At 44.7% G+C, this 27,743-nt stretch overlaps 4 protein-coding genes and 1 long non-coding RNA gene across 10 annotated transcripts in view; 2 read left to right on the top strand and 3 right to left on the bottom strand.

Annotated features, from left to right (window-relative positions):
• Window positions 1-8,012, top strand: part of LOC118178189 (GON-4-like protein) — a 29,866-nt gene extending 21,854 nt beyond the window's left edge. Inside the window, exons 24-32 of one of the 2 annotated variants that reach the window (XM_035346497.1) lie at window positions 508-705; window positions 1,264-1,407; window positions 1,882-2,025; window positions 2,328-2,447; window positions 2,736-2,849; window positions 3,344-3,551; window positions 4,192-4,984; window positions 5,525-5,627; window positions 7,184-8,012. In XM_035346497.1, the coding sequence (XP_035202388.1) occupies window positions 508-705; window positions 1,264-1,407; window positions 1,882-2,025; window positions 2,328-2,447; window positions 2,736-2,849; window positions 3,344-3,551; window positions 4,192-4,984; window positions 5,525-5,627; window positions 7,184-7,333 (1,974 nt within the window). In that variant the 3' untranslated portion in view covers window positions 7,334-8,012. Of the gene's footprint in view, window positions 1-507; window positions 706-1,263; window positions 1,408-1,881; window positions 2,026-2,327; window positions 2,448-2,735; window positions 2,850-3,343; window positions 3,552-4,191; window positions 4,985-5,524; window positions 5,628-7,183 lie in introns of those variants that run through there. The other variant, XM_035346498.1, reaches the window with a different exon arrangement.
• Window positions 7,924-19,509, bottom strand: MSTO1 (misato mitochondrial distribution and morphology regulator 1). Of its 2 annotated transcripts, XM_035346500.1 has the most exons (14): window positions 12,561-12,700; window positions 12,383-12,491; window positions 12,230-12,284; window positions 12,081-12,156; window positions 11,506-11,551; window positions 11,020-11,158; window positions 10,772-10,889; window positions 10,540-10,674; window positions 10,264-10,416; window positions 9,378-9,509; window positions 8,998-9,182; window positions 8,671-8,772; window positions 8,471-8,589; window positions 7,924-8,241 (listed from the first exon to the last, which is right to left on the bottom strand). In XM_035346500.1, the coding sequence occupies exons 1-14, from the start codon at window positions 12,636-12,638 to the stop codon at window positions 8,003-8,005; spliced, it is 1,686 nt and encodes a 561-aa protein (XP_035202391.1). In that variant the 5' UTR covers window positions 12,639-12,700; the 3' UTR covers window positions 7,924-8,002. The 2 variants fall into 2 exon arrangements, with proteins under 2 accessions (XP_035202391.1, XP_035202392.1); XM_035346501.1 differs by lacking the exons at window positions 11,506-11,551; window positions 12,081-12,156; window positions 12,230-12,284; window positions 12,383-12,491; window positions 12,561-12,700 and adding an exon at window positions 19,506-19,509 and having other exon boundaries at window positions 11,020-11,208.
• Window positions 12,708-27,336, bottom strand: DAP3 (death associated protein 3). 2 transcript variants are annotated; one of them, XM_035346504.1, is made up of 13 exons: window positions 27,268-27,336; window positions 25,958-26,004; window positions 20,563-20,685; window positions 18,850-18,951; window positions 16,817-16,925; window positions 16,397-16,489; window positions 15,718-15,848; window positions 15,270-15,350; window positions 14,712-14,870; window positions 14,153-14,212; window positions 13,328-13,417; window positions 12,940-13,057; window positions 12,708-12,824 (listed from the first exon to the last, which is right to left on the bottom strand). In XM_035346504.1, exons 2-13 carry the CDS (start codon window positions 25,997-25,999, stop codon window positions 12,739-12,741), a joined length of 1,194 nt encoding a protein of 397 aa, XP_035202395.1. In that variant the 5' UTR covers window positions 26,000-26,004; window positions 27,268-27,336; the 3' UTR covers window positions 12,708-12,738. The 2 variants fall into 2 exon arrangements, with proteins under 2 accessions (XP_035202395.1, XP_035202396.1); XM_035346505.1 differs by lacking the exon at window positions 27,268-27,336 and adding an exon at window positions 26,951-26,995.
• Window positions 24,803-25,951, bottom strand: LOC118178196. Its single transcript, XR_004756095.1, has 2 exons — window positions 25,510-25,951; window positions 24,803-25,332 (listed from the first exon to the last, which is right to left on the bottom strand). It is a non-coding gene; the product is annotated as an uncharacterized LOC118178196 (long non-coding RNA).
• A 164-nt stretch (window positions 27,337-27,500) lies between the features above and the next one.
• The window catches only part of ASH1L (ASH1 like histone lysine methyltransferase), a 59,433-nt gene continuing 59,190 nt past the window's right edge, over window positions 27,501-27,743 (top strand). For 2 of the 3 annotated variants that reach the window (XM_035346536.1, XM_035346535.1), the window contains exon 1: window positions 27,501-27,685. The gene's annotated coding sequence lies outside the window, so the exon portion shown is untranslated. The remainder of the gene's footprint in view (window positions 27,686-27,743) is intronic. The other variant, XM_035346537.1, reaches the window with a different exon arrangement.

The raw sequence follows: 27,743 nt of genomic DNA, 5'->3' as shown, positions 1-27,743 counted from the left end.
AAGTAACCCAGAAACAGGAACATCGCACACTGTGAATCCTCACAGTTCCCACCTGAGCCACATAACTGCCATTTCTAACTGCGGGTGCCAATTCTGACTAGGATGGAGTTACCTTTCTTCTTAGCACCCCATTTCGTGGTACTTCACTTACGGAATTGTCTTTATCTTGACCCGTGAGATTTCTCGCTTTTGCTCTTCCTATTCTGTCCCCTGGCCTGTTTTGGGGAGGCAGGGAGTGAGTGAGAGGCTGTGGGGGTGTTTAGCTGCTGCCTGGGGTCAGCCTACCACACTGGGCCAGTTTTAATTTCAGAATTTCTTGGGTCTTGAATTTGGTTCTTTTCTCTCTTGTGAGAAATCTGCATTTATCTTTAAGGAAGAGATTTTCTTGGCTCAACAAAACTGGAAGCATTATACGAATGCTGGGTAACAAGTGATCAGAGATTCCCAGATTTAATTTATTTTCTTCCTGAATGTTAGGCAGTCCTATAAAGGTCTTGTTCTTTGCAGGTGCGTGAAGCACTGCAGCATGTTCCTGGAAAGTATGAAGACTTCCTTCGTGTTATCTATGAGTTTGAGATTAGCATGGACAAGCGAACAGCTGTGGATCTCTATTTCACTTTACAGAAACTGTTGCATGACTGGCCACAGTTGCTCACAGATTTCGCTGCCTTCCTTTTACCAGAACAAGCTTTGGAGTGTGGACTGGTAGGTAGAATGAAAGAAGCAGACCAGAATTTAAGCAGACAATGACAATGCTTGTGGGAATGAAAGAATGAGGAAATCTTCCTAGGGCAAGGAAAAACAGGGTAAATCAGTTGCTTACCTTCTGTTTTATTAGTTGGATTTGTGTCTAGTGTCTGTTTTAAAACTCAAATACGACTGTGGAGAATCAGCCTTTCCAAGTTGCATCCTAGAACCTGACTGCAGAGAGACAACATGCAGCAAGTAGAATGGTTCCCTTGTCTCAGAAACCAGCCTTCCACTTTTTAAGATACAGGCTTTCGCCCATTACATTCCTTCTGAATTTTCCTGTCTTTTGTGCATGTGGTTGAAGTAAAATTTTACAGCTCATGGAAGTATTGATATGCAAAGTGCTATTTATTTCTCATCTTCCACCTCTTCCCAGTTCTACAGTGTATATCCATACAAATGGAAAAGAAATAGCAAAAGATGAGAGGTATTTTAATAGTTTGTTTAAGCCAACTAGAGATACTTGGAAATACATTTTTGGATGTGAGGTGTGAATCTTTTTCTTTTGATCAGTTTGAAGAGCAGCAAGCATTTGAAAAAAGCCGGAAGTTCCTCAGGCAACTGGAGATTTGTTTTGCTGAAAATCCTGCCCACCATCAAAAGATCATCAAAGTTCTGCAGAGCTGTGTGGACTGCCTTCCGCAGGAGATTGCAGAGGTAATGAGGGTTCCAGGTACCTCCTTTCTTTCATAAGTCCTGAGAACACAATAAGCTAGCTTGCTTCACTGTTCCAGTGTGCTGCTCTTTGGGACCATAAGCATTTACCAAGTCTGATCTCCCTCCATGGGGTGTGGTAGAGAATCGAAGTTGCCCTCCACAACAGGCTTTACAATTAACTGGCCTGCCTGAGTCTCCTCTCTTCTACCTCCACCTTGCTTTTATCACCTTGCCAGTGACATTTTAGCTTAGTGCCTTCTGTCGAGTCTGCCTAGAATTTTGGAGGGATTTTTTTTGCTAATTTGATAGCTGAATATGGAATGATCTCAAAATATTCATGAGGTAGTAACAATGCAAGTATAAAATTCCATGTTGGAGTTATAATAAGCCTTGATGTTCTGCTTGCCCTAAGAAATCCTTCTAAGAATGTGATGACATGGAATGTAATGCTTGTTTTCTCTGGGTTTCTTTCAGCTGAAGACCCAAGTGTGGCAACTGTTGAAAGGACATGACCACTTGCAGGATGAGTTCTCAGTTTTCTTTGATCATTTACGTCCCTCGGCCAACCGCATGGGAGATTTTGAGGAAATCAACTGGACAGAAGAGAAGGAATATGAGGTGGAGAAATCTTTTTGCAAGACCAGAAAAGATAAAAGCAGAGATAATAGAAATGTTTCAACTTGAAGGACTCAAACTGTGGCTGCATTTCCAGAGTGACTGAAATAACAGGGTGGGATAGCTGTTGGTGGACTGGAACAAACTTCTCAAATGTCTTTACAGCATTTATGTCTCTTCTAACATAGCTGAACTGGTGGTGCACTGGAACTGAGCTCAGTACTTAGAAATTCATGGGGAAAATGAAGCTTGGTCTTGTAAAGAGCTATCACGATAAGCAATTTTTTTTTTTTTTTTTTTTTTAGTTTGATGGGTTTGAAGAGGTGTCTTTGCCAGATGTAGAAGAAGAGGATGAACCACCTAAGATGCACACAGCTTCAAAAAATAAGAAACGTAAAGAGATCGGAGGCCAGAACAATGACAAGGTGGGCCTGGGATATTTTGCTAGTCCACGTATTTGGACTCTAAGCAAACGTGTCTGTGAGGATAAATGTCTGTATAGAGACATGACAACAGCCTATAAAGACTTTAAGAAAGGGAATGAAATGTTTCCATTGTGCTTTGCTTGCTAGCAATGTAATTGTTTTAGTTCTCTCAGGGTACAAGCAGAGTGCTGCTCCAACCCTTCCTGACTCCCTTTGGGGTTAACCTTGCCCTGACTGTCATCTTTGTGTACCATGCACGTTTATCAGCTGGAGTCTGTCTGTTTCCAGGAGGTCGAGTGGGTAGATGGGATGAAGGAATGTTCATGTTCTTGCCATGAAGGGAGTATCGACCTCAAGCTAAAGAAAAGCAAAAGGAGGACCTGCAGCCACTGCAGTAGTAAGGTTAGTTGATAGGCCAAGTCATTGGAGTGGTGAATGAGAAGAATAGTTCTATCAAGAGTCCCACTGTTTTTCTGTGATGATCTGCTAAGCCTGGGACCTCCTGTCTCTGTAATGTGTTGGGGAAGAAAATAAAAGATAACCAGAAGCGTTGTCTTCTTTGCAGCCTTGACTGCCCTATCCAGCCTTCTCTCGTCTATCTCCTTCTCGCTTTCTGTTGCCTTTCCTTGCTATGCTAAATAGCGTCAATTTTGACGTTCCTTTGAGTTAAAAATAAGATTATATATTTTTTTGGTGGAAGATGCTTGTGTGGCCACTGTATGGAGAGAACTCTACCTATTCCTAATAATAAAGATTCAGCTTCCTAAATGCAAACATATTGCCAGATTGAAGGCTTTAAAGTTAGAGTCAAGTAATGCTTTGGAAGAAAGGCTGAGGTGTTAGGTTTGGATCGGTACACTGTGTCTATAATTACATGCCTATATATTGGTTTGCAGGTGTGTGAAAACAAGTTTTATAAAAATAAAGATTCTCAAGAACTGACTGCTTCCCTTGTTCAACAAGAATCGAGTCCTCATCCTGAAGGGAAGGATTCTGGAATGTCTAAGGAACCTGCAGAAGAAAGCTTGGAAAACAGAGATGAGGGAGAGGATGTCCAGCGCAGAACAAAAACCGTATCTAGGAAAGTGGACTCTCTCACGTCAGGTATGTGAAAGTCTCGTGTGCAGACAGCTACTATCATTTTTGTCCAAACTGGTTCCCACAAGTGAAAATAAGTATAGAGCTTCCTAACAGAGATTCATTGAGATAATAACTTCTAATATTTCTTTCATTTTTTCCTTGTCTTCATCCGCTCTGGATGCTTTAAACATGTATATATCCAGAGCATTGAAAAAAGCTTTTCTGACCAGATAAATACTCTCCAGTTTTTAGAAATACTGGTACATTTAAGCTTTTGTTGCCAGCATATTAATCTTATCCCCAGTACTACCTGTCCATGATGATTTTTATTTATTTTTTTGCTAGTTTTCATGTTAGCACAACAACTCAAAATAAGAGAATTTTGTTCTGGGCTGCGTACTTAAGCTCTTTCATGTGCTCATCATTTCCCCTTACCTGTTTGTAGTAAGCCACAAAGATGAACAAAATTGATTGCAGAGTGCATTCTCTGAAGTATAGGATGTGTAAACTGCAGCTAGAATTAAAAGCTGCTCCCAAACTGTGTTCTCATTTATCGCATTATCCCCTAGAATCCAAAAATCTCTTTAAAATAAGTAAATTAAACTTCTGGAAGTTTTTTTTTCTTACTAACAGCTACTCTGAACTTGTATGGGTTTCTTACCAGGATCTCCCATGGAAGAAGGAATTGTCTGTGGCAGACATGTATCTTCAGAAAAAGCAGCATTGCCTGATAATCAGGTTCAAGAAGCAGGTGTCAGTGCCGTTGTGAACACCACAAAAGACAGTCATTCTTTTATCACTGGCCCTGGATGCACACACCTACAAAAAGCTACTCAAAACCTACCTCAAGAAACCAAAGACAGCCCTTGCACTGCAAGAAGTGTTAGTGAGGGACTAAACCAACATCATCAAGGAAATGCAAATGCTTTCCTTGGGTTGAGCAGAGATCTGCTGTTGTCTTCTCATTCTGCTACAGTGAAAGGTTTAACAGGACCTAGTTCCTTTTCTGGAAACAGTGTGTATCAGACTGAAGGGCTTTACTCTGAATCAGCAGACAAGTGTGCCATCTTTGGTCATTCTTCAAAATTAAGTGCGAGAGAATTTGAAGGACCACCTTTGCCTCTGGAAGGAAAATCTGAAGCAAAGCAAGGCTGGATAACACCAGATAGAAAGCCAGTACTGGGTACGAGCTGCTGCTCACAGTCCTCCAATAATTGTGTTTTGGAAGCAGATGATATGAGCTGCATTGGAAGTTTTCCAGAGAACAGATTAAAGTCAAATGCAAACAACTGCTTCCAGGTGCATCAGCATTCTGAGGAGCTAGAGTATAGAGTGGTTACTGCCTCCCTGGGGCAGAAGGAAGAGGAGCAGCAACAGCAGCGAGTCACAGAAGCAACTGTGTGCGCCAAGAACAGCAAAGTCAGCTCCACCGGGGAGAAGGTTGTCCTCTGGACCAGGTATATCTGCCTTAACTGCACCTTACGACTTCAGTGCATTTGAGTATTTGGCTTTGTTTGGTGTTCAAAGTTTGGCTTTGATATTTATAGAGAGTTCTTTATTTTCATCTTTTTCTCCCATTTTCTAATGTCTTCTGCAGCTTCCCTTCTTTGAATTTTCTTGCCTTGTTTCCTCTAACCACAGTCCATCGTAACTGCCATCTTGGTCTGATTGGAAGTATAGCCTGCTTGTGGCAGTGTAATTATTGTAATACTCGAGGCTAGGAAATAAACGTTTTTCTCACAAAAAGCTTATGAGAAAAATGTAAACAGGCTGAATGTGGCTCTGCTTAGAGATGTGTAAATGTGGCTCTGCTTAGAGATGTGTCTTGTGGTGATAGTAGTAGTAAATGAACAGGTCTGCTGGACTTGTTCCATGACGAAGTTTTTAAGTTTGATCTTTAGATCTTTACTTCAGAATAAACCTCTCAGGTTTGTAGTGGTTGAAGTGTGTTAACGCTCATTTTTGGCTGCTTTCATAATCATTGTACTGCCTTGCAGGGAAGCTGACAGAGTCATCCTTACCACCTGTCAGGAGAAAGGAGCGCATCTGGAAACCTTCCATGCCATCTCACAGAAACTGGGCAACAAGACCGCTAGTGAGGTAAGGGGTTGGTGTGGAGATACCTGCATTTGCTAGAGTGAGTAGGGAAAAGGGGGTGGAAAGGAAAGGAGATGTGGGGGTTGGCTGTTGTAATAGCCTCTCCGACCTAATTTTCAATTTGAAATTTGATGCATCAAAGGAAAATAAACCTGACTGCACAGTCATAGATTTTTTTTTCAGACAAATTATATGATTATTTGCTGAAGAGACTGCTAAAGAAGATCAAAGTTTTAGAGGAAATGACTATGCAGCGACACATTATAACCCTGTTAAATGATTGGCACCATCAGAGACTTAATTTTTTTGAATTTTCAGCGTACCTGGCTACTGAAGAGAAAGAAGCTATTGCCTGTTAAGATAGTCAAGTCTCTTTAGAGATTTTTTTGTTTTGTTTTTATTAATTGATCGGCTTCATTATGAAGAACAGCTCAGTCAGTTTAAACAACAACGGGTCTGATGTCTTGTCTGGTAGTAGGCCCTACTACGTGCTCAGTGAGAGCAGCAGAAGTATAGGAGTGCAGTAGTTTGTCCCTGTCATGCTGCTGTTATTTTTAGTAGTGTGTGATTTTTAGGGATTTAAGTTGGAGGTTTTATATTAAGCCACCTAACTCACAGGAGATAGGTCAATCACTCATCATATCTAATGCTTCCATTCCTGAATTGTGCCTATTTTTTATTTAATCTAGCCAAGGATTAGTGTCTGTTTGCTGTATGCTATCCGGTCTTTTTTTTTGTCTTTTTTCTGACTGTTATAAACTTTTCTGTCAGGTAACCAACACCATGTACATTTAAGATTCTACTATAGATCAAATATGCATCATATTTTCTGTTTTTTCCCAAAATGTATGCAATTATACCTGCATTTCTAGTGCATTTTGATCAAATGTTATGTGGCTTTCTACAGCATGTAGAAAGTGGTGGTGGTATATTATTCCAAAATCATTTGTACTGTTGACAATAATTTCATTTGTTTGAAAGGTCTGTAACGCTTCTGTCTTCCTTCACAGCCATTTAGTTAACCCAGTTTGAAGGGTGATTATTACTTCATCTGATTGAAACTTGTTTCTTATTGCTCTTAGTTAACTGCAATTGTTTCCTTATTTATTAACTGATACTTAGCTACATTGCTTTCCCTGAGTATTTAGGCTTTGCTGTCTTGAATTAAGTGCTTGCCTGTGCCTGACAGCTTTCCCTATTCATGAAGATTTTATTTGGAAAATTCTAACTTTTTCTAAAAGGCTAACAAGCTGGGATCTTGCAGTAGAGCCAAAAAATTTAACACCTCACTTGGTCCTTTTTACGTTACCATTGTATTCTAGCCTTATATTTGGTACCAGAATTATTTCAATGATAGTACTTGGGTTGTCAGCCCTCTACTTAAAAACAGGGAACCTGTCTTTTTTCCAAAGAAAACAAACCTGTGCACTTCTATTTCTCTTCCCCTTTAGAGTCTTGCATACAATGTGATTGTGCTTTTACATAACCCCGAACTTCCTTATATGAAACTTCCATTTCACACCGGCCACTAATCATCTTGAATTTCCCTTGTTTTTCAGGTATCCCACAGGTTCAGAGAACTGATGAAGCTGTTTCATACATCCTGTGATGGGAGTTCTGAAGATGAGGAGGATGCAACTAGTACTAGTAATGCAGACCAATTGTCAGATAAAGATCTGCTGCTTTCTGAGGAAGAACCTGATGACTAAGGGTTTCCTGGTTTAAGTTGCTGACTGCATCAGGAGAGCTGTTTGCCAGTTTGCTGCTAGCCAGGTGCTGAGGATAAAGGAAAAAAATGCTTTTGCAGGTACTTAATATGGCACCTTTTTTGGTTCACTTTCTTGGTAACTTCTGACAAGCAGCACTTCTCCATCTGTATCAAACTAAAGGAACAAAGAAAGTGTTACCATCCTTCAGAACCTACACAGGGTACTTCAGAAACAAGGAGTGATGTTTGTGGACACTGACTTCTGTCTGTTACAAAGATTTCAGCCATCAAACCTTTGCAGAGAACATGTAAATACTGTATCATAAGACAGCTGTTTTCATGTGGAACACATGATTTTTTGTAATTTTTTCCCTTGTGTTGATCATACACGGGAAAGTTACAGAATTCAAATTGTATTTATTGTGTGGTCTTAATCTAACATGCAAAGCACATGAATTTGCAGAGTTTAGAAAAACACCACCACCAGAAGCAGCAGCTTTCCTCCTTTACAACACAACTTCAGGTAGGGGGACAACTTAAGCCAGCCTTTGTAATAGGGTGAAATTAAAAGGAAGGAGCAGAGGGGCCATCTTCAAGCACCATTTCCTTTATTTTGAAAGCAACCTTGAAGAATATTCTTCCTTCCCCTATCTCCAGTAATAAAGATAATTCAGTCTGAATCTGTTTCATCTTCAGATTTATCATCTCCGAAACCTGTCTCATAGCATTGTGATAGAGTTCTTAATGCCTCTACGGCCTCGTGGAAGTCAGCCTGTTCAACTCCTGCAGAGAAAAAGCTGGCCCATCGTCGAGTATTCAGCTTCTGTAGATCCTTGTATAAGCTGTAGAGGAGCGTGTGCAGAACAGATGAAGACTGCAGGGATGTTAATACAGGGATACTTTCAACAGCTGCAGGGAAAGATATCTGTTTAAATACAGTGATCAAAATGAGTTTCCCTTGATAAGCAGTTGCTTTACTTGAAGTCAGCATAGCAAAAAATGCTCTCGTGACTCATTTTTTTGCCCTGCTAACTCAGAAGTGCTTTTTAAGGAAAAAAAAATAAAAATAAAATCAATACTTTAGCTCTGTTAGACCCTACTGCCCCTTTTTCCGTTACAAAGTTTAACCACACTTTACCTGCTGCAGAATAACTGGAAGGTTTGTCCAGGAGGAAGCCTTGTCTGGTCAGGAGAGGAGAAAAAAAACGGGGATATGGAGGCTGGGTCATACATGGCTGCTCAAGAATGTGGAATGTGCTGTAAAGAAGAAACTGAATAAAGTTACACAAAACTCTGTCTTTCCTTTCTAGCTGGTATTCCCTCAAGAGACTTACCAACCTGAATGCCCCAGGAAACACAGCATGTAAATACTGCTGCAGAATTTGCTCAGCTGTCTCAAAAGCATGGAGTGGAGAAATAGGCTGCTTTCCTGGACAGCTGTTACAAAGAAAAATTCATGATTTTCAGGGGGGGAGGGGGGACTTTAGTGAAGATGGTGGTAACTTAGCTGCTCTTTAGTTGTTTCGCTATTAAACTAGCAGCGTAAGATCACAAGCCTATCTTAATTCAACTGACACTCCTAATGAAGAGACAGTATTTTTGGAAGAACTGCTGTCAGAAGTTGCCAGAGTTCTGAAAGAAAAGTGTAGTGCAGATGTTGATTACCTGATATGACCTTCTTTGCAAATTCCTCTTAGCACAACAGACTGAGCAAAACAGCAGCTGACACTTTGCTCCCTACATGAAGACAGCAGCTTCCAGGGCAGGTCCTGGAGGTACGTGTGTAAAACATCTGGAAGCGAGTGGCCACACACAGCAGGAAAGGGAACAGAAGCCCACACAGCTGCAACCTGTGAGTTAGAGAGGGGGGTGACAACTCATGGTCTGTAATATGTTCCCCATACTTCTGACACAGGCCTCTGTCCTATAAAGAAGATGCTTACATTGCTGCATATATGTGAAGTAGAATAACACCAGCTCTTGTTTACAGCAGTAGTTCAGGTAGAGCTGAAAGAGTTAAAGGGTGCTGTTCTCTAAGCCCTTACCTTTCTCCCAGAGAAATTAAGTGTTTCAGCAAGGTGCATCATAGAGCCCCGAGAGGAACAGAGTCGGTAAGGAACAGTAAGGGTATCAAGTGCTGCTGCCAAAATTGCACTGCTGTGGTAGTTAAGTGATGCCTATGGAGGATGCAAATGGAACTGTTACAAGACAAGTTAAACGCTTCTGTTCTTTAAAATTTATACAAAAAGCAAATAACTTAAACATGACCTATATATATAAATAATTGTTTAGCGTAATGTTTTTATATAAGATTTTGGGTAAGTGTCAGCTGTTGGCTAACAACTGATCTGTTACTTGTTTTCTTGTCTTGCCTGGACAGGGCTTGAGGTGCATACCCTGTGCCTCTAGAGTACCTATACTGTTAAAATCATGTTCTGTTCAGTTGATTAAACCATAATGGAATGAAGTATTGTTCATACCTCAAGCAGAAACTAGCTTTGCATGTATTTAATATACTTCAGAAATCTAGTTTCAGCTGTAACAGACTGACACTTAATTAAAAGTTAACAGTAATAATGCAAATAACAACCTAACAGGAACGAAGAGTGAGCGATACAATAGAAAGGGAAAAACGGCTTATTAGCCAGTAAAGTATTTTTTTCAGTGCAGAAACTAAAAATAGTATACTAACTGGAAGCATCCAAAAAGAGAAACTCAATCTTTTTAAAAGTTAAAAAAAAAAAAAGGGGGGGAACAGTAAGTCAGTAGTTGGGTCTACTGACTGGAAAAATCATTTCTGCTTCGTAGAGCACCATTATAAAATACACAACTGAAATATGTGGCTTCAGAAAATATTTTGAGTATCAAGTCTTAAAAAACACTAAGCTACTAAAGAAAGCATTTTTAGATAAATTGCTACACAGTACATACATCATAGTTTATGTAGGGAAATGAAATGGGAGGTTGCGGCTTGAGTCCTAGACTCCCACTGAGCGACATTGGGCAAAACAGCGAGCTGTGACTGGAGAGGTGTACAATTCCTAGGGCTGTGTTCATCAGCCTGTAAAAGTTCTTCTGAGAATCCTGGGGGGGGGAATCCAACAAATGTATTCTTAAAGATGCAAACGAGATCATCTCATTCAGATGGTGCATGATAGCTTTACATATTATTGTTTTTTGTTGTTGTTGTTTTTTTCAGTTACTTACCTCCACGTTATGCATGACTGGAGTCAAGCCCCAGGTCAGGATTCCTTTTCCTGAATACTCATCGTAGAGCAGTTCTGTCACCTTGGCACCAACTCCAGAGAACCCACTGTGTAGGTCACAGAGGACTTGAAATCCCTGTGTAAAACAAGAGACATGACATGAGTTTCTGATTAATCTTAAAAGAAGTTTGTTTAAAAAGAAAGGGGGGGAGGGGTGGACTGAGCTATCAAACCTGCAGATAATCACACTCTTCAACATAGAAGTGCAACCGATCTTCCAGCTCCTCTACGCAGTCATGTTCTTGCAGGAGCCTTTCACCTTGTCCAAAGGCTTCTAGACGACCAGACTCCCTAAAAAGTAGAAAAAGCTCTTATTCTACTCTCTCTTAATATTCCCCTGAAGACAAAATTAAGATCCTGTTCTGGATAACAAATTCTGAACGAAATGGCTGTTGCCTGTTAGCCTTCTGCTAAGACATACCCGTTGTGATTGTACTGCTGGATGACATAGATGCTCCGGGGATGCAGCTGCACATTGAGGTAATCGGACCAGACCTGCATGCTGCTGCCTGAATAAACATCCTGGGAAACACTGAGCTGCACAGGGGCAGAAGATGCATCTGAAAAGAGAGCAGTATGAAGAGCCAACATCTTTTCCACTCTGAATAATCTTCTCCACTCTGAATATCCCCTTGACAGGAAAGGCAAATGGGGAAAAAGGCTTCCCCTGTAGTTGTACAGTTGCTCAACCTGTTTGCTTCTTTAAGCAAAGAAATGCTCTCCTGTAACTTTTCCTCTCATGCCCTTGTATTAGTTCACAGACAAACCATCTATACCATCAATCTGCAGTCATGAGGGCTGCTCTACCTTTCCAGAGTTCTTTCATCTTCAGCAAGGAAATCAAACCCATCAGGACTGTACAAAACAGGTAAGACAAAAATATAACACACAGAAAGCACATGCACACCTTGAGAAGTGCTGGAGCTGCCCTTTCCATCAGAAGAAGCATCTCCCTAAAGAAAAAGCCCAGGGAAGGCAGTTACGGGATGCTTTGCCTCTTATTTTTGTGGACATACTGGATAGAGTCTGATGTGTGGACACCAGAACGTGGACAGGCCTGCAGCCTCTCTATGGGGAGGAGGGACTGAGAGCTGGGGCTTCTCAGCCACGAGGAGGCAGCTCCGGGGGATCCCATCCACGTCCATCAATCGCTGCCGGAAGGCACGGAGAGCAGCAGGCTCCTGCCAGCGGTGTCCAGCAGAGCCTTCACATCGTGCCGAGGCGCTGCCGGTGCACCGGGAAGCGCGGCCCAGCCGGGCAGGTGACGGAGCCCTGGCACAGGTACCCAGCGAGCGCGGAGCCCCCAAAGATCCTGGAGATCTCCGAGCGCCACCCAGACGCGGTGCTGGGCGCCCTGCCCTGCTGGGGCCCGCCACGAGCGCACCAGGGACGGGACCTGGAGGCGCCGCGCTGCGCCCGGGGAAACCGAGGCGCGGGCCCCGGCGCAGCCCCGGCCTCCGGCCCCGCTTCTCCCTCCCTCACCGTCCGCTTCCCGCGGTCCCGCGGCGAGGCGCCTCCAGCCGACGGCTGCTCCACGTAGCTCACCACGTCCCCGCGCCTGCAACGCAAAGCGGCGGCGGCTGCCGGCTGCCTCTCGGCGGCCTCCCCCCGCCCTCGCCGCCGCTACTCACCAGGCCGCCGGAGCCTCCGGGCAGGCGGCGCCGCGCCCCAGCGAGCCCACGCCGCCTGCAAGAGGGGAGCAGCGGGGAGTGGGGTGGCCCCGCCGCGCCCCGGCCTCCCTCCGCCCGTCCCTCCCTCTCCCCTTCCGTCCCTGCCGGCGCTACCTTTCAGCTCCAGCGCGATGAGGCGCGGCGTGTGGCTCTCCTCCCGGCCGCCCGCGGCCCGCAGCAGGGTCCCGCTGCCGAGCTCGGCGGGGCCGCGCGGCGCCGCGGCCTGCGGGGGGCGAGCGAGTGAGCGCGGGCCCCCCCTCCCCAGCATCCTCCCACCGCCCCCACCGCCCACCTGCAGCCCCCACCAGTGGGAGCCCACGCAGCCCGCGTAGGGGCCCAGCTGCAGCGTCACCGCCTCCCCCGCCGCCATCGCCCCGCCGGGCTGCGGAACCGGAGGCGCGTCACGGCGCGGCGGCGCCCCCCTACACCGACACCGACACCGGGAGTGGCTCCGCCCTTTATTGATGGCGCTACAGCGGCCCCGCCAGGCGCTCCAGCTGCTGCGGGTTGGAGCCGCTCAGGAAGCGCAGCTCCTCCTTGCCGGCCTCCGTGCGCGCTGCGAGACAAGAGGGACGAGAAAGGGCGCTGAGGCTGCAGCTCCGCGGCCGGCCCCGACCCTCGCCGCCCCCCCGGCCCGCCTCCGCCCGGCCCTCGGCCGGTTCAGGCCCCACCTTGCTCGTGCTGAAGCCATTTCCGATGGAGGTAGTAGTGGTAGCAGCTCTCAAATTCCCGCTGGCTGTAGTTGGGAACCAGGACAGGGACAAAAGGATCCAAAGCGTCGAATCCTTCCTGGAAGGGAAAGGGAAGCCTGAGACTGCTGAAAGGAAGGCTGCTGACAGTCAGGAGCACACGGGCACAGCTTCGTGGCGTGGCTAGAGCCATCTGCAAGAAGGTGCAAGCTCACACAGAATTAAGCAAAGGAAACTAATGATGTGTATGATCTGAAGATGATTAAAGAAAAACTGAAATCTTTGGACCTGAATACAGTTCCAAAACAAGGATTTTTATTTGTTTCGTATTGTGAAAGAAAGGGAAGAAAAAAAAAAAAAGACAACTCACCTTTCCTAGTAACTCATGGGGTAAATATGCAGAACTTGGTTTGAATAGAGAGCCGGTCTGGCTAAGTGTTGTCACAATAGCACCTCCGTTCTAAAAGAGATGTAGATTACAGCACATTTTACCTGCAAACTTTGCATTTGTGAAATAGTTACAGATTCTAAACAAGTGAGGTCCTTTCTTCCCTGTTCTCACAATTACTTCAATTCCAAAATTCTGTGTAATGGACCCAATATAATGCTCCTAAGTACGTTAATCGTGGCTATTCCAAGTATACATGCCACACAGGAAAGAGAGCTAGTGTTTAAGGGTTGGCACTGAAACATGAATGCCATTTATGAGTAAGAATGACACCTGAAACATCTAAGAGACTTTTGAAAGAATTTTTCTGTACACATTTAAATCTGAAGACTACCTGAGAAATTAACGTGTAGGGGATTGAAAAAGCAGCAGAAGGAATTAACCTCCTACAGCAAGAAGTTTAACAGTTTCTAGAAACTAAAAGTTCTCATTAGTTCATCAAAATCATAGAACAAAATGTCATTAAGAGTTTTTAAAAACTGCTACCTCAGGAAGTGTGAGTCAAACTGGAGTTCGGCATTCAAGAAAATCATTACATATTTAAGCTGTTCTTATACTCTGGCACACACAACTGCTGCTGGCTGATGTCAGAAACATTGATGAGATCCTAACCCTAAACAGTTGCATTGTGCTTATGTTCCTCCTCACTGAAGCAACAGCACGATGTTACTTTGCAGCTTTACACTTACCAGCATGTAGCTTTAATTGCTGCAAATAAGGCACCCGAAGGTAAAGAACAAGACTCACCCAGTTATTCATCATCATCTTTCTTAGGTTGTACACTAGTGTCAGCTCCTCTGGAGAAACCTGATGAAGATTGTCTGGTATGAGTGTTTTTTTTTGTTTTTGTTTTTTTTTTTTTGGCAGTAGCATCAGTAGTATTCATCCAAGAAATAAATTCTCCTCCCCCCACTTTAAATTAGAATGGAAATGTCTATTGTGTGCATCACTTAGGTGCTTTTTTTTTCCTTTGCTTTTACTTAGCACTGTTCAGCCCTAGTAATGTTACATGGAGAAGTGCCCAAACCTTTCCTACCAAAACACTACATATACAACCCTTCTTCTTGAGAGAACTTTCTTCAGCAAAGAATGTGTAAAGAACAGCATGTATTCTGCAGGTCCCTCTGAACTAGCAAAGCCAAACATGCATTTTACTATAGATGACAAGCCAAATGTGTACCTTACTACATATAAGAAGTTCTACAGTAGGGATTACTATTGAACTTCACACAATACACCCTCCCCTGCTCTCCCTTGCAGTACAGATATATACACAGAAATTTCATCAGAGCAAATCACTTCTTACAGGACTTTTGTCTTCTTTTTTTAATGTAGTCCTTCCCCAGAGCGCGTTGACTCCGTCCACTGCCACAAGAACTCTAAACGAACCAAGATGACATTGCTGCTTTATCTCTTTCATCACCACCCCTACAGCATCGCTGGCACTCCTCACTCGAGCTAAACCCTTAGAGTAGGAAAAGAAACGTAACTCAGGTTGTTCTTGTCAATAGGTGATGTTGGTGACTCTGGGCACTATCTGTCCTTCCTAAGGGGTAAGGAAGATGTAGGAACAGTCAAGTCTGTTCTTTCCTTTCACAGGAGCAACCTGGTCTCATAGTAAACAACGTAGGAACTTTAAAGTTCTAATTTTTGCTTCTCCTCAAGTTGGGTCTACATATCCCTTTAGAGATCTATCACAACTTCCATTATGGTTTTTATAGCGACCTTGTTGATAGGAAAACACCTTCCACTTCCTAGAATGTTGTTTCTAAGTTTTTTTAGAAGTAGTATGGTTTTACAAATGCAATGATGGAATTTGCTAATAAAAGGCAAGACAAAGCCAGAAACAGTTGTTACTCCTTACCTGTTCTACCACTTCACCCAGTGGTCTGCCCTGCTCCGTACTTTCTCGTTTGCCCCACACATATTTTTGTTGTGTTTTTATCTGCGTAAGAGAATAATTAAATCAGGAATGAGGGAACACAGAGGTAGTTCCACAGCTCTGGATGGCAAGATTCCTGCTTCTTTTCTGGCGTTAAAATCTAGTGCAGAATCTGTGCAAAGAATTCAGCTCAAATAGCCATCCCCAGAGAGGGATTTATAGTACTTCTTTTTCTACAAAAAATTGCATTCTAGTGATGGGTAGGGTTTGTATGCAATATGAGTGCATGCATTAATATATGAAACATTTCTCTGTGCAAGTCTGGATTTCATGTCCAGGTCTTCAAAGACTGGAAGCACATGCACATGTAGTTCCTGAGATACGATCCTGTGGATAGTTCTTAGCTACTAACCAAGTCAACTCTACAAACCTCTTTTAGAAAGTGTTCATTTGAGGTTTTGAAGTTCTTGAGCCAGGAAGATGCTTGCAAAGGCTGATCAAGCCGTTCCTTTTTATAGGAAGACTGCATAAGCTCCTTGCAGTTTTTCACCCAGAGATGAGCTGTAAGCAAAAGAAAACAGTTGCCATTTTTAGTTACAATAATTGTATAAGTTGGGTGGATGGGTCTCTCTCTCTTATCCTTATTCTGCTACATAGAAAGAATATGCTGAAGTCTAGGTAGACTACCTCAACAGCCTTTCCCTCATGCAGCAGGTGGATCACCTGGTTGTAGAAGGAGATGCGGTTGCTCAAGCAGGACTTGCCTTTCATGAATGCATGCTGACTGGGCCCGATACCCTACCTGTCTTGCACATGCTGTGTGACTGCATTCAAAATGACCTGTTCCACCACCTTTCCTGGCACCAAGGTCAGGCTGAAAGGCCTGTAGTTCCCCAGGTCCTCATTAGAACCCTTCTTATAGATGAACGCTACATTATGTTCCACTTTATTTTGTTGTTGTTTTTTTTTTGTGTGCTTAGTAAACCTTCTCCACTACAGAAAAACAAAGACGATTTGCACTGGCCTATCCTGCAGCTTTCTCTTGAAGCAGCATATTCCAAATAGGCAAGTGTATTTGATGTAGTTACAGACAGCATCAGTGGTCTTACCATCTGGGATGTGCAGCACCAGCCAGCCTTGCCTCACGCAGAAGTGAACCACATGGCACAGGGTCATGGTTTTCCCTGTTCCTCTCTCACCATCTCCAACACAGTCCATCAAGGAAAGTCTCCAACAAAACGCTAACAAGCATTAGTTGACTGTTAATTGATAGCCATTCCCTCAGCTGTGCTGATACCACTCTTTGTGGATCTTAAGTCAGACTTGTACGCATTTATTTGTGCCACAGACAAGCTTCAGGAACTCCTCTGAGGAGTTTTTGCTGTCAACAGGCGTGGTAGAACCATCCCCTGAAGACTAAACCAAGGTACTCAGCAGTAATCAAATGTGTGTGTGATCTCATCATGTGTGTAATCTCACCTGCTTATGTTTAACTTGCATTCTACTATCAAGTAAGTGATAAAAGATACAGATCACATATCTGACAGCTGGGTGGGCAAAGTTGGAGTTTTTCAGGTAAGTGAAAAGTTCTAAAGCTGGTTTTCGCACCATCAGGCAGGCTTCATTGAAGGTCTTCACCTGAAAAAAGGAGCAGAACATGAATAAGAAGCCACATGCCAGCACACAACAGCTGTTCCTAGCATGAGTCTGTCTCTGATACTGTCAAGGTGTACTGGGTCTGGCTGGGATATTAACTTTCCCTGCAGCAGCCCATACAGTGCTGCGCTCTGCACTTGTAGCTAGAACAGCAGTGGTATCACACCAGTGTTGTGTCTGCTGCTGAGAAGTGCTGGCACAGCATCAGGACTCTCTCTGACCCTCCTAGGGGGTGGGCAAAAAAGTGAGAAAGAAACATCAGCAGGGCAGCTGACCTAAACCAACCAAAGGGATATTCCATACCATATGATGTCACACTCAGCAATAAAAGGTGGAAAAAGGAAGAAGAGGGGAGGGGTGGGCTCTCGTTGCGAAACGTCTGTCCTCCTCCCGAACACCGGCTACGTGCGTTGAGGCCCTGCTTCAAGGACGTGGTCAAGCATCGCTCATTTGTGGGAAGTAGAGAGTAATTTCTTTCCTCTGCACTTCCACATAGCCTTTACTTGTTTTGTTTAGTTATTCCCTTTCCCCCCTCCCTTTTCCCCTTTCCCTTTTTTTCCCTTTAGTTGAATTGTTTAATTAATAATAATATTTCCTTAATTATATATATATATATATATTTCCCCTTTTTAATTAAATCATCCTTATCTCAACCCGTGAGTTGTTCTTTCCTTTACTTCTTCCCCTCCTCATCTGAGGAGGGGGAGTGAGAGAGCGGTTGTGGTGTTCAACTGCCTAGCACGGTAAAACCACCACACAAGGGTCCTTCCCAGATGGTTCCAGTAGAAGGAAAACTCCATTCTGCCTTGGTTCATCGTGACATTTTTGCTGTTGCTCTATACAATCATCTCTAATATATTCATAAGGGCCGTTTTAAGTTCCACATCAAAGCTTCTACGGTAGTTCTAACCAGTCTGCACTCCGGTCTCTCAATCTCCCAGACTAGAACAGAACAAATTTGTAAAGAGGTAATTTTACCAGAAATACAGCAATTTACACTAAGGTTCTTCTGTAATCTCAGGCTGAAAAAACAGCCAACTACTTTCAATTATAAAACCTAAACAATACTTTTGTATGTCTCAGTGTTCCCAAGCCTTGGATAAATAGCTGTAATACTTCATCAAGCCTGTTATCAAACAGCCAAGCATCTAAGATGTTAAAGAATGTTATCTTTTCACTACCTGTCTTTTCTGTAATATTAAAAACGTTTCTTACAGACCCGAGCCTTGAATATTGCAAGCTACCAAGCTGTAGCAGTAGACACGCTCTCCCTACTGTGTTATCTTAAGCCTAGCAACAGGCACATTGAGAAACTACGAGGTTCCAACTGCAGTCTGAATTGGGAAAATGCTGAGCATAGGAAAGCTAGGGAGTGCAAGTGTAGTGCTTCAATAGTGTCAATGAATCAAAATCTGACCACCTAGAATTGCTAACTTGGATAAGAAATCTGTTCCTAAAGTCAGTCAATGTTACGTGTTTACAAAGCCTGATCTAGTCATGGCGCGATCAGTCTCAGTAGAAATCAAGAAGCAAGATGTCTGTTGCTGATAAGATCATTTCCTGAGCTACCCTATTTCATACAGAAACATAATTGTAGAAAAATATTTCTGTAATTCATTATGTATTCAAAAGTTATAGGTGAAAAACATTGGAAGGAACATTGCCTAAGGTAGAATCCATGTGTCCTCCTGCCACTGTTTTGGTTAGACGGACTTGTATCTTTGAGATGTAGAAAATGCTGCTGAGGACCAGCAATAATTGCATTCTTGCATATATTTTTTTTCAGCTGAATAATCAGCACACCTACCACTCTGTCTTATTCCAACAGAAAAGCATGGTAGTTGATGGATCAGATCTTCCCTAGTACCAGTCCACTCCCTACAAATCTACTTTAAGACAGAAGTACCTGCTGCTGGAAACGGTAGGGCAATCCATGTGGAAAAACAGCTTTCACCTCCTCAAGGGGAATGCTATAGTGGCGACCCTCGTGGTGTTCTGTGTGGTTGGCCTGGGAAGGTAAAATGCAAACTGTAAGGCTCCAGATAGTCTGATACCTCTTTTCTGCACCCAGAAGGCTTGGAAGGGAACGCTCAATCACAATGAGTAAATGCTTACAGAGAGTCAGAAGAACTTGAATATTAAAGCAAGGCAGAAATAGTATCTGAAAATTACTGGCAGATGCTTAGGAAGAGTCTAAAGTATATCCTACCAGGCAATAAACAGATTGCTTCAACTTGTGCATGAGCCATTCTGTTTCGTGGGCATCAGCAGCCTTGTGCTTTATGAATTTATGTAATCTTTTATTAGTCTGCTTGTACTTCTGATCACCACAATACCCGACCAGTAATGTGATTGCCCTCTGAGTGGTCTGCTAGATTCAAGTGTACTTTAGGTCTGCAACTAGATAATTTCACTAAGTATCTGTTACTTGATTAAGGAGTGTGTATCTCCATTTGACACAGACTAGCAGCAGCTGTGTTTTTGTATGGCAGCGCTATCTATGGACTGGAACAGAAGGGCAGTACTCCAGAGATCATTTTTATTCTCAGTTTCACCACTGACCCGCTGCATAACTTTAGGCAAATTCCTTCACTCTTCAGCTCCTACACCTGCAAAGTTGGTCAGTATCTTTATCATCATGTTTAGTCACTTTGAGTTTTGTTAATGGAAAGGTATATAAATGCTAAGTCTTATTAAAAATTTAGTTTTCGTCTGGCCTTCTTAATCAATTTTTAATGGGTCTTTACTGTGCACAAGTATGACTGCACTTAGAACTATCGGGTTTGCTGATGAAGCAAGCCAGTGGAGCTGATCCACTGCAACATGCAATCTGCAATACAGCAAGTCTGAGGAACGCTGATCTGATAAATTAGTAAGCAACGGTGGATGTCGCCAAACATCAGCACGTGAAGCCGGAATGCCAAAGCCAGTTGCCTGGCAACATAAATTGTAGGTACAGGACAGTGGAGACAATTCTTGCCATCTGGACTCTCCTGTTCAGTCTATAGAGACACTCTGACCACATGAGCAAGATCATCTGCATGCTGCTGTTTCCATAGAGACCCCAGAGGAATCAGTATTGAAAGACTCCAATTACAGAGGCAGCAGAAAAGCATCTCAAAGGCTTATTCCATTCCTTTATCCCACTTCATTTTGTGCTCGAGATGAAGAGTGTAAGGCTGGACAGCTCTCCTGTGCTGAAGTAATCTGGGGTGTATTTTTTATCCCCCTCCATAGGGGGTTTGGGGAGGTTAGTCAGGGAAGGATAACCTTGGAGTTGAAATTAATGGTGTCTGATGACAAGCTAAGACACATCTGAGGCTCTGCAATATACAGGCTATTTCATCTACGCAACTATAGAGGAGGAATCAATACTTGTTCCCAGGAGCTTTGAGGCAGAGGACCAACCCTGTCTTGTTTTAAACTGCACAGCCATTGCCTGTTTCCTTTGGGCTGGGCATCATGGTCTAGATACCTGTTACTAGGTCTCTGTGCTGCCTTCCCTGATGTTTACCAGAACAACACAGTCCCAGTAAGCACTCCTGGCTCTGCTGCATCCACAGAGTGTTGGGATGTATACACCTGCTGTTTGACAATAACAACCCTGGCAGTTACTCACCGGGTCAGTCTCGTTGGTATAGAAAACTGCTCTTGGTCTCTCTGCTGGGATTTGGACATCCTGGCTGAGGACAGAACTTAAGCAATCTTTGGCTGCTGTATGGAGAGCATATCCATGGTCCAACTACGGAAAGAAAAATGCAATCAGACAACCAACTTCTCAGCAGACAGAGACTGGTAGCAGTGAAAACCAGACAGGAGTTTGTTTTGTGCACCCACTGCATGCACATTGTGATAGGCTCTAGGTAACACGCAACACAGAGCAGAAGTCTCTGCAATCAGAAGACGAATTCACGATTAGAGTGTAAACTCATCATGAAAAAACAAGCGCTTTAAAACCACATTTCAGATTTAGATGCCTGCTTCTAAACTGTTTCCATTCACTTAGGTCATCTAAAGAGCCAAATCCTGCACCAAAACGAGTTATCCCCTTTGAGGTTGCTTAAGAGCACACGTACAGCCATTAGGGCCTTACTGCTGGGAAGTTCCCATAATGTTTCTGCCTACACCGATGAACAGTGGCTACTGCCTTGAAAATTCAAGCTGTCTGGTAATCCATAATCACCTCAATTATTGAGGGATTAGCACAGCACTAGCCACTATTTGATATTTATAATTACGTTCCCTGCACTGATTTTCCTAACTGTGTCCCTGCATACAGACTCTTTCATTACAATACAGCTGTGGCTGAGAAACTGAAACAGCCAGCTAAGCTGATTAATTATTTTCTCCATAGACAGACTCACGAAGCATGCCCATAAAGCCTAGCCAGAACAGGTAAGAAAGCAAGCAGTAGAAGGACAAGCATTTTATTATGGTACAGTACATGAAAATATGAAAAAATTAGATTCATCAATTAAGAAAAAATGCTTATATTCCAGCAGCTGCGACCAAAGCAACCAAAACCGAAAGCTACCCTCCATATTACTGACTGGAACAGTTGCAGGCCCCAAGTATAAACAGAGCGAGTACTTTCCTATTTTGTCTGTGTGCATAGAGTTGTAAACTCAAATTTAGAGACAGGAACAGCTGTTTCAGTTCTACACAGCATGATGCAATTCTGCTGTCATCCGAGTTTTCCTCGGGGGGGTCATTTGAGAGCCACAAGGGCTCAGAAGAAATTGTGATGTCAGATTACCCCACATCCCCTGTTAAATACACAATGGACTCTTCAATCAGCATTTCAGCACATTATTTAAAAAAAAGGGGGGGGGAAGGAAGGAATTAACAGTCTTGTACTCAATACTGTGTACCTATATAATGAACAGTGGCAGAGTAAATACGGAAGAACAATAAATATTGATTTTTATCATCATATTTTAATACTATCTTCTCTTGTTCCCACAGTGTTCTTTTTCTCCTTAAATTCAAAGGATCAGTTGGGATATCTTATTTGGCTATTTTTAAGTGACTTAATTTACAGCCTGGAGAAAGACACTAAGACGCTAATTTAATACATTAATAAGTACAACACGCAACTATTGTCACCTATTCACCCAGAACATTTCACCCCTAGGTCATTCTTAGCCTAGAATTTCAGGCTCTCTCATTTTCTTTGAGCCAGGATGCTGCTGGCCTTCTTGGCCGCCTGAGCACACTGCTGGCTCATATTCAGCCAACTATCAACAAATACTCACAGAATCACAGAATTTTCTAGGTTGGAAGAGACCTCAAGATCATCAAGTCCAACCTCTGACCTAACACTAACAGTCCCCACTAAACCATATCCCTAAGCTCTACATCTAAACGTCTTTTAAAGACCTCCAGGGATGGTGACTCCACCACTTCCCTGGGCAGCCCGTTCCAGTGTCTAACAACCCTTTCGGTAAAGAAGTTCTTCCTAACATCTAACCTAAAATTCCCCTGGCACAACTTAAGCCCATTCCCCCTCGTCCTGTCACCAGGCACGTGGGAGAACAGACCAACCCCCACCTCGCTACAGCCTCCCTTCAGGGACCTGTAGAGAGCGATAAGGTCACCCCTGAGCCTCCTCTTCTCCAGGCTGAACAAGCCCAGCTCCCTCAGCCGCTCCTCGTAAGACTTGTTCTCCAGGCCCCTCACCAGCTTCGAAGCCCTTCTCTGGACTCGCTCGAGCACCTCCATGTCCTTCTTGTAGCGAGGGGCCCAAAACTGAACACAGTACTCGAGGTGCGGCCTCACCAGAGCCGAGTACAGGGGGACGATCACCTCCCTGGCCCTGCTGGCCACACTGTTTCTTATACAGGCCAGGATGCTGTTGGCCTTCTTGGCCGCCTGAGCACACTGCTGGCTCATATTCAGCCGACTATCAACCATCACTCCCAGGTCCTTCTCTGCCTGGCAGCTCTCCAACCACTCATCTCCCAGCCTGTAGCTCTGCTTGGGGTTATTGCGCCCCAGGTGCAGGACCCGGCACTTGGCCTTGTTGAACTTCATACCGTTGGCCTCAGCCCATCGGTCCAGCCTATCCAGATCCTCCTGCAGAGCCTTCCTACCCTCAAGCAGATCGACACACGCACCTAACTTGGTGTCGTCCGCAAACGTGCTGAGGGTGCACTCGATCCCCTCGTCCAGATCATCGATGAAGATGTTAAAGAGGACTGGCCCCAGTACCGAGCCCTGGGGACTCCACTGGTGACTGGCCTCCAACTGGATTTAACTCCATCCACGACTCTTTGGGCCTGGCTACCCAGCCAGTTTCTAACCCAACGAACCGTACACCAGTCCAAGCCATGAGCAGCCAGTTTCTCGAGGAGAATGCTGTGGGAAACGGTGTCAAAAGCGTTACTAAAGTCAACGTAGACCATACCCACAGCTTTTCCCTCATCCACCAAGCGTGTCACTTTGTCACGGAAGGAGATCGGGTTTGTCAAGGAGGACCTGCCCTTCATAAACCCATGCTGACTGGGCCTGATCGCCTGCTTGCCCTGCAAGTGCTTCGTGATCACACTCAAGATAATCTGCACCATGAGCTTCCCTGGCACTGATGTTAAACTAACAGGCCTATAGTTCCCCGGGTCTACCCTCCGGCCCTTCTTGTAGATGGGCGCCACATTTGCTAGCTGCTAGTCGACTGGGACCTCCCCCAATAGCCAGGACTGCTGATAAATGATGGAAAGCAGCTTGGCCAGCTCCTCCGCAAGTTCTCTCAGTACCCTTGGGTGGATCCCATCTGGCCCCATCGATTTGTGTACATCTAAGTGCTGTAGCAGGTCGCCAACCATTTCCTTGTGGATTGTGAGGGCCACATCCTGCTGCCCATCCCCTTCCACCAGCTCAGGGTACTGGGTATCTAGAGAACAACTGGACTTGCTGCTAAAGACTGAGGCAAAGAAGACATTAAGCACCTCAGCCTTTTTCTCATCTCTCATCACTAAGTTTCCCCCCACATCCAGTAAAGGATGGAGATTATCCTTAGTCCTCCTTTTTGTGTTAATGTATTCATAAAAACATTTTCTGTTGTCTTTAACAGCAGTAGCCAGATTGAGCTCCAGATGAGCTTTAGCCTTTCTAATTTTGTCCCTACACATCCTTACGACATCCTTATAATCCTGAGTGGCTTGCCCTCTTTTCCAAAGATCATAAACGCTCTTTTTTTCCTAAGCTCAAGCCACAGCTCTCTGTTCAGCCAGGCCAGTCTTCTTCCACGCCATCTCATCTTTGGGCATGTAGGGACAGACTGCTGAGCCATTAAGATTTCCTTCTTGAGGAGTGCCCAGCCTTCCTGGATTCCTCTGCCCTTCAGAACTGCCTCCCAAGGGACTCTGTCAACCAGTGTCTTGAACAGCTCAAAGTCTGCCCTCTGGAAGCCCAAGACAGCAGTTTTACTGGTCCCCCTCCTGACTTCACCAAAAATAGAGAACTCTACCATTTCGTGGTCACTCTGCCCAAGACAGCTCCTGACCACCACATCTCCCACCCGTCCTTCTCTGTTTGTGAACAGAAGGTCCAGCGGAATACCTCCCCTGGCAGGCTCACTAACCAGCTGCATCAGGAAACTATCTTCCACGCTCTCCAGAAACCTCCTAGACTGCTTCCTCTGAGCTGTATTGCATGTCCAGGATATGTCTGGGAAGTTGAAGTCCCCCACGAGGACAAGAGCTGACTATTTCGCAACTTTTGCCAGCTGCCTGTAGAATTCCTCATCCGTCTCCTCATCCTGGTTTGGCAGTCTGTAACAGTCCTCCACCAGGATATTGCCTTGTTGGCCCTAGGCATAGGCACATCTGGATAAAACAAGGCTACAGGAGAGTACCTTTGAATGACCTAAAATATCACTTCTAATGCATTATATATTCTGACTTTCTAGAGTAGCAAGCAACACGTCACTTGGTCCCTTCTCCTGAACAGAAGACAGTACTTAACACCGATCCCCTCGCTTTACAAAGAATGACAGAAACACATCTTTCTGGCTCACTGTAGGTCTGCATAGTAAATCTTAACATGCATGCAAAGCTCTCACATTGTCGTGTCATCTTTTAACACAGATTATCCTAACAACGTAGAGTGGACTTTATAGTAAGTTTCCATCTGTGAAAGGACAGTAGTTTAACTCAGATCCCTGAAATGGCAGCAAACTGTCACGTGGTACGTGAAGATTAATCATAAAGTCATGTGCCATAAGGTGGAGCTGTTCCTACATGATGCTACATATAAGTGTCTAGAAAAGACTGCTGATTTCATACAGGCTGCCATGATAAACCCCGTACTGTAACAACCAGGTTCTCGTCTCCGGAAGCAAGGACTTTAACATAACAGTCTTCCTCTTCAACGGGTGCATAATCACAATGTACTAAAGAAAAAGCATTTCAAAGACAACAGAAAACTAAACAATTGAAATTCTTTACCTTCAGGAAGTCACTCCAGATATGCAACATTAATTCATTATGCTGCATGTAATATAAGGAAGCTTTACTAATAACATAGTGCTGCTGCAGTGTTGTGACAGAGCTAATACTCCTACACCCACCTGAAGCACTAAGCCATCTTTGGGAAGCTTATCTTCCCACCAGCAACACAGCCTTTGTGAAAGATTGGTTCTTCTGTATCAAGAGAAAGGGCTTCTTCCTTTATATTTTCCAGCAGTGCAGAGCAAGTAGATTCTCTGCTTTCTGGGATACACTTGTATCAAAGATACAGACTCTTCAGCATTCTGGACATTTCAGGATGCTAGACTCAGTCATGTAACAAGCATCTCACTTGAGCCAACTGTCCAGACTCGCTCACACACTTGCTGTTCCACACGTTTACAGGAATGGAGAGAAATGTAGGAATAACACACTCAGTGGTCTCTCTCTGTTAACGGGAGCTTGCACGACCAGTTTATGAGACACCACTTTTTATAGTGGTAGACTGTTGTTCCAAGTCACAGGACAGCTGAAGTATTGGGAGCAGCATCATGCTGCCACAAGACTTACCTTCAGAGGATGGCAGACAAGCCCTTTCAGACTTCTCAGCATTTTTCCTGCAGAGACAGAAGTGAGTTTTCCATTGTTTTGATTAAAGTACCTTAGCCTGGGGCAGAATCACTCCTGCCCAAAGAGGTTAAAAGTCCAAGCACACAAATAATTCACACAAGCTCTCAGAATGCTCTAGAGAAACACACAGAATCATAGAATCATAGACACAGTTGACTACTAGTCAACATAATTTGCCTAACTGAAAAATTATTCCATTAGTTATGTTGCCATTTTGAAAAAGCATTTGGGGAGAAAAACAAGCAACTTATAAGTAAAGATCTCTCATTCTTCTCGTGAGGAAGACAGATTCTTTTCCTGGGGATGGGCATTTATTTTGACTACAATGAAACGTAACAGCAAGGGCTACACAGCGTATTTTGAAGAAACTGGAATAAGGCAGAGATTGAAAATGCTTCTATGCTTTCAGCTTCAGCATAACCAAATATTAGTATCTACTGCTCAAACATCTTTGGTTATGACAGGAGGAAGAAAAGTACACTCGACCAATTGTGATGCAATGGAGGCAAAAAAGTCAGTAAATTAGTTAAATCAACTCCGTTGGTATTCAGGGCCTTCTCCATCTGCTCTCTTAGAAGAAAATGACAATACCCAAACAAGATGCTGTAAGAATTCTTGGTTGTGGTAAGACACATGGTACAGTCAAAGCAAGATGATTACTCTGTAATTCCTTAGGAGGAATAGCTGTCTCTGTGGAACCCGTGGTTAACTGCAGCGCTAATGCTAAGCACGTCAAAGCTGGCTGGAATGCACAAAACAGTATTTACAGCTGTTAGCACGTGGGATGAGAAAATAAACTCCCACTGAAGGACAGGAGTTTTCTAAGGACGCTTTGCATTCTTTCACAACATATATGTGAAGAACAAGCTCCAGTTTTTCTGCTTCGGGAGTAAGGGAAGCTATCAGCCCACAGAGACCTTTAGGTCATTTTACCTTGCACGTCCGGCAGGCAGGGCAGGAGAACCTCAGTCTGTCAGGGGAACGGCTCCCGTTTGTTTCCAGCCCCAGCTGTGACAGTAACAAAGAGCAGGCTGAAGAACCGTTTCCACAGATACATCTCTTAAGCTCAAGGACTGCAAGATACACTCGTTTCAGCTCGACTGGGGCATCCCTGCCATCCTGACAGAACTCTGGAACCAGGAGTTGCACGTTGTAAGGGCTCCTCCGGCAAGTTTGTCTCTCCTTTGGAGGGAAGCTTTAAGGAAAGAAGAGATTAAAACCGCTCCTGCCCCCGGCCCACCCGCACTCACCTCAGACGCCAGGCTCCACGGCAAGGCAAGGCAAGGCCTCGGCCCGCGCGAGCCCGCTACGGGTCCCCGCGAGGGCCAAACGCGGCGCGGGGCGGGCTCAGCCCGGCCCAGCCCCCCCGAGGGCCACGGCCGCGTATCCCGGCACCGCCCCCCCCCCCAGGGCCAGGACCTGGGGGCGGGGCCACCCCAGGGTGTGGCCTCGGGGGCGGGGTCTGGCGCGGGGGGGGCGGGGCCGGGCGCTCTCTCGCGGAGGAGCAGGAGCCGCCGCCATTTTGGTGTCGCTGCCTCGGCTCGGAGCAGGGCCGGAGCGGCGGCCGCTCGGTCCGGGTCCCGCCCTGGCCCCGTCCGCGCTGGGCGGCCGGGAGGATGCGGCGCGGAGGAGCCCGGCCACGGCCTCGGCCGCGTTGTCGCTGACACGGTGAGGAGCGGGTGGGCGAGCGGGCGGCGGGCGGGGACCGGGACCGCCTCAGGCCCGG

The sequence above is a fragment of the Oxyura jamaicensis genome, chromosome 25 (assembly GCF_011077185.1).
Source record: "Oxyura jamaicensis isolate SHBP4307 breed ruddy duck chromosome 25, BPBGC_Ojam_1.0, whole genome shotgun sequence".
In the NCBI taxonomy this organism is placed as follows: domain Eukaryota; kingdom Metazoa; phylum Chordata; class Aves; order Anseriformes; family Anatidae; genus Oxyura; species Oxyura jamaicensis.
Note: the sequence above shows the minus strand (reverse complement) of the source record. Positions and strands in the feature narration are given on the sequence as shown.

Coding starts and splice junctions, on each gene's coding strand:
- MSTO1 (XM_035346500.1), bottom strand. CDS start 12,638: ATGGCGGCGGGGGAGGCGGTGACGCTGCAGCTGGGCCCCTACGCGGGC. Junction 12,285..12,382: donor CATCGCGCTGGAGCTGAAAG/GTAGCGCCGGCA, acceptor CCCCTCTTGCAG/GCGGCGTGGGCTCGCTGGGG. Junction 10,675..10,771: donor AAGAGTGTGATTATCTGCAG/GTTTGATAGCTC, acceptor TGTTTTACACAG/GGATTTCAAGTCCTCTGTGA.
- DAP3 (XM_035346504.1), bottom strand. CDS start 25,999: ATGCTGAGAAGTCTGAAAGGGCTTGTCTGCCATCCTCTGAAG. Junction 14,213..14,711: donor AAAAAGAAGACAAAAGTCCT/GTAAGAAGTGAT, acceptor AATCTTCATCAG/GTTTCTCCAGAGGAGCTGAC. Junction 13,418..14,152: donor AGATGATGATGAATAACTGG/GTGAGTCTTGTT, acceptor CATCTCTTTTAG/AACGGAGGTGCTATTGTGAC.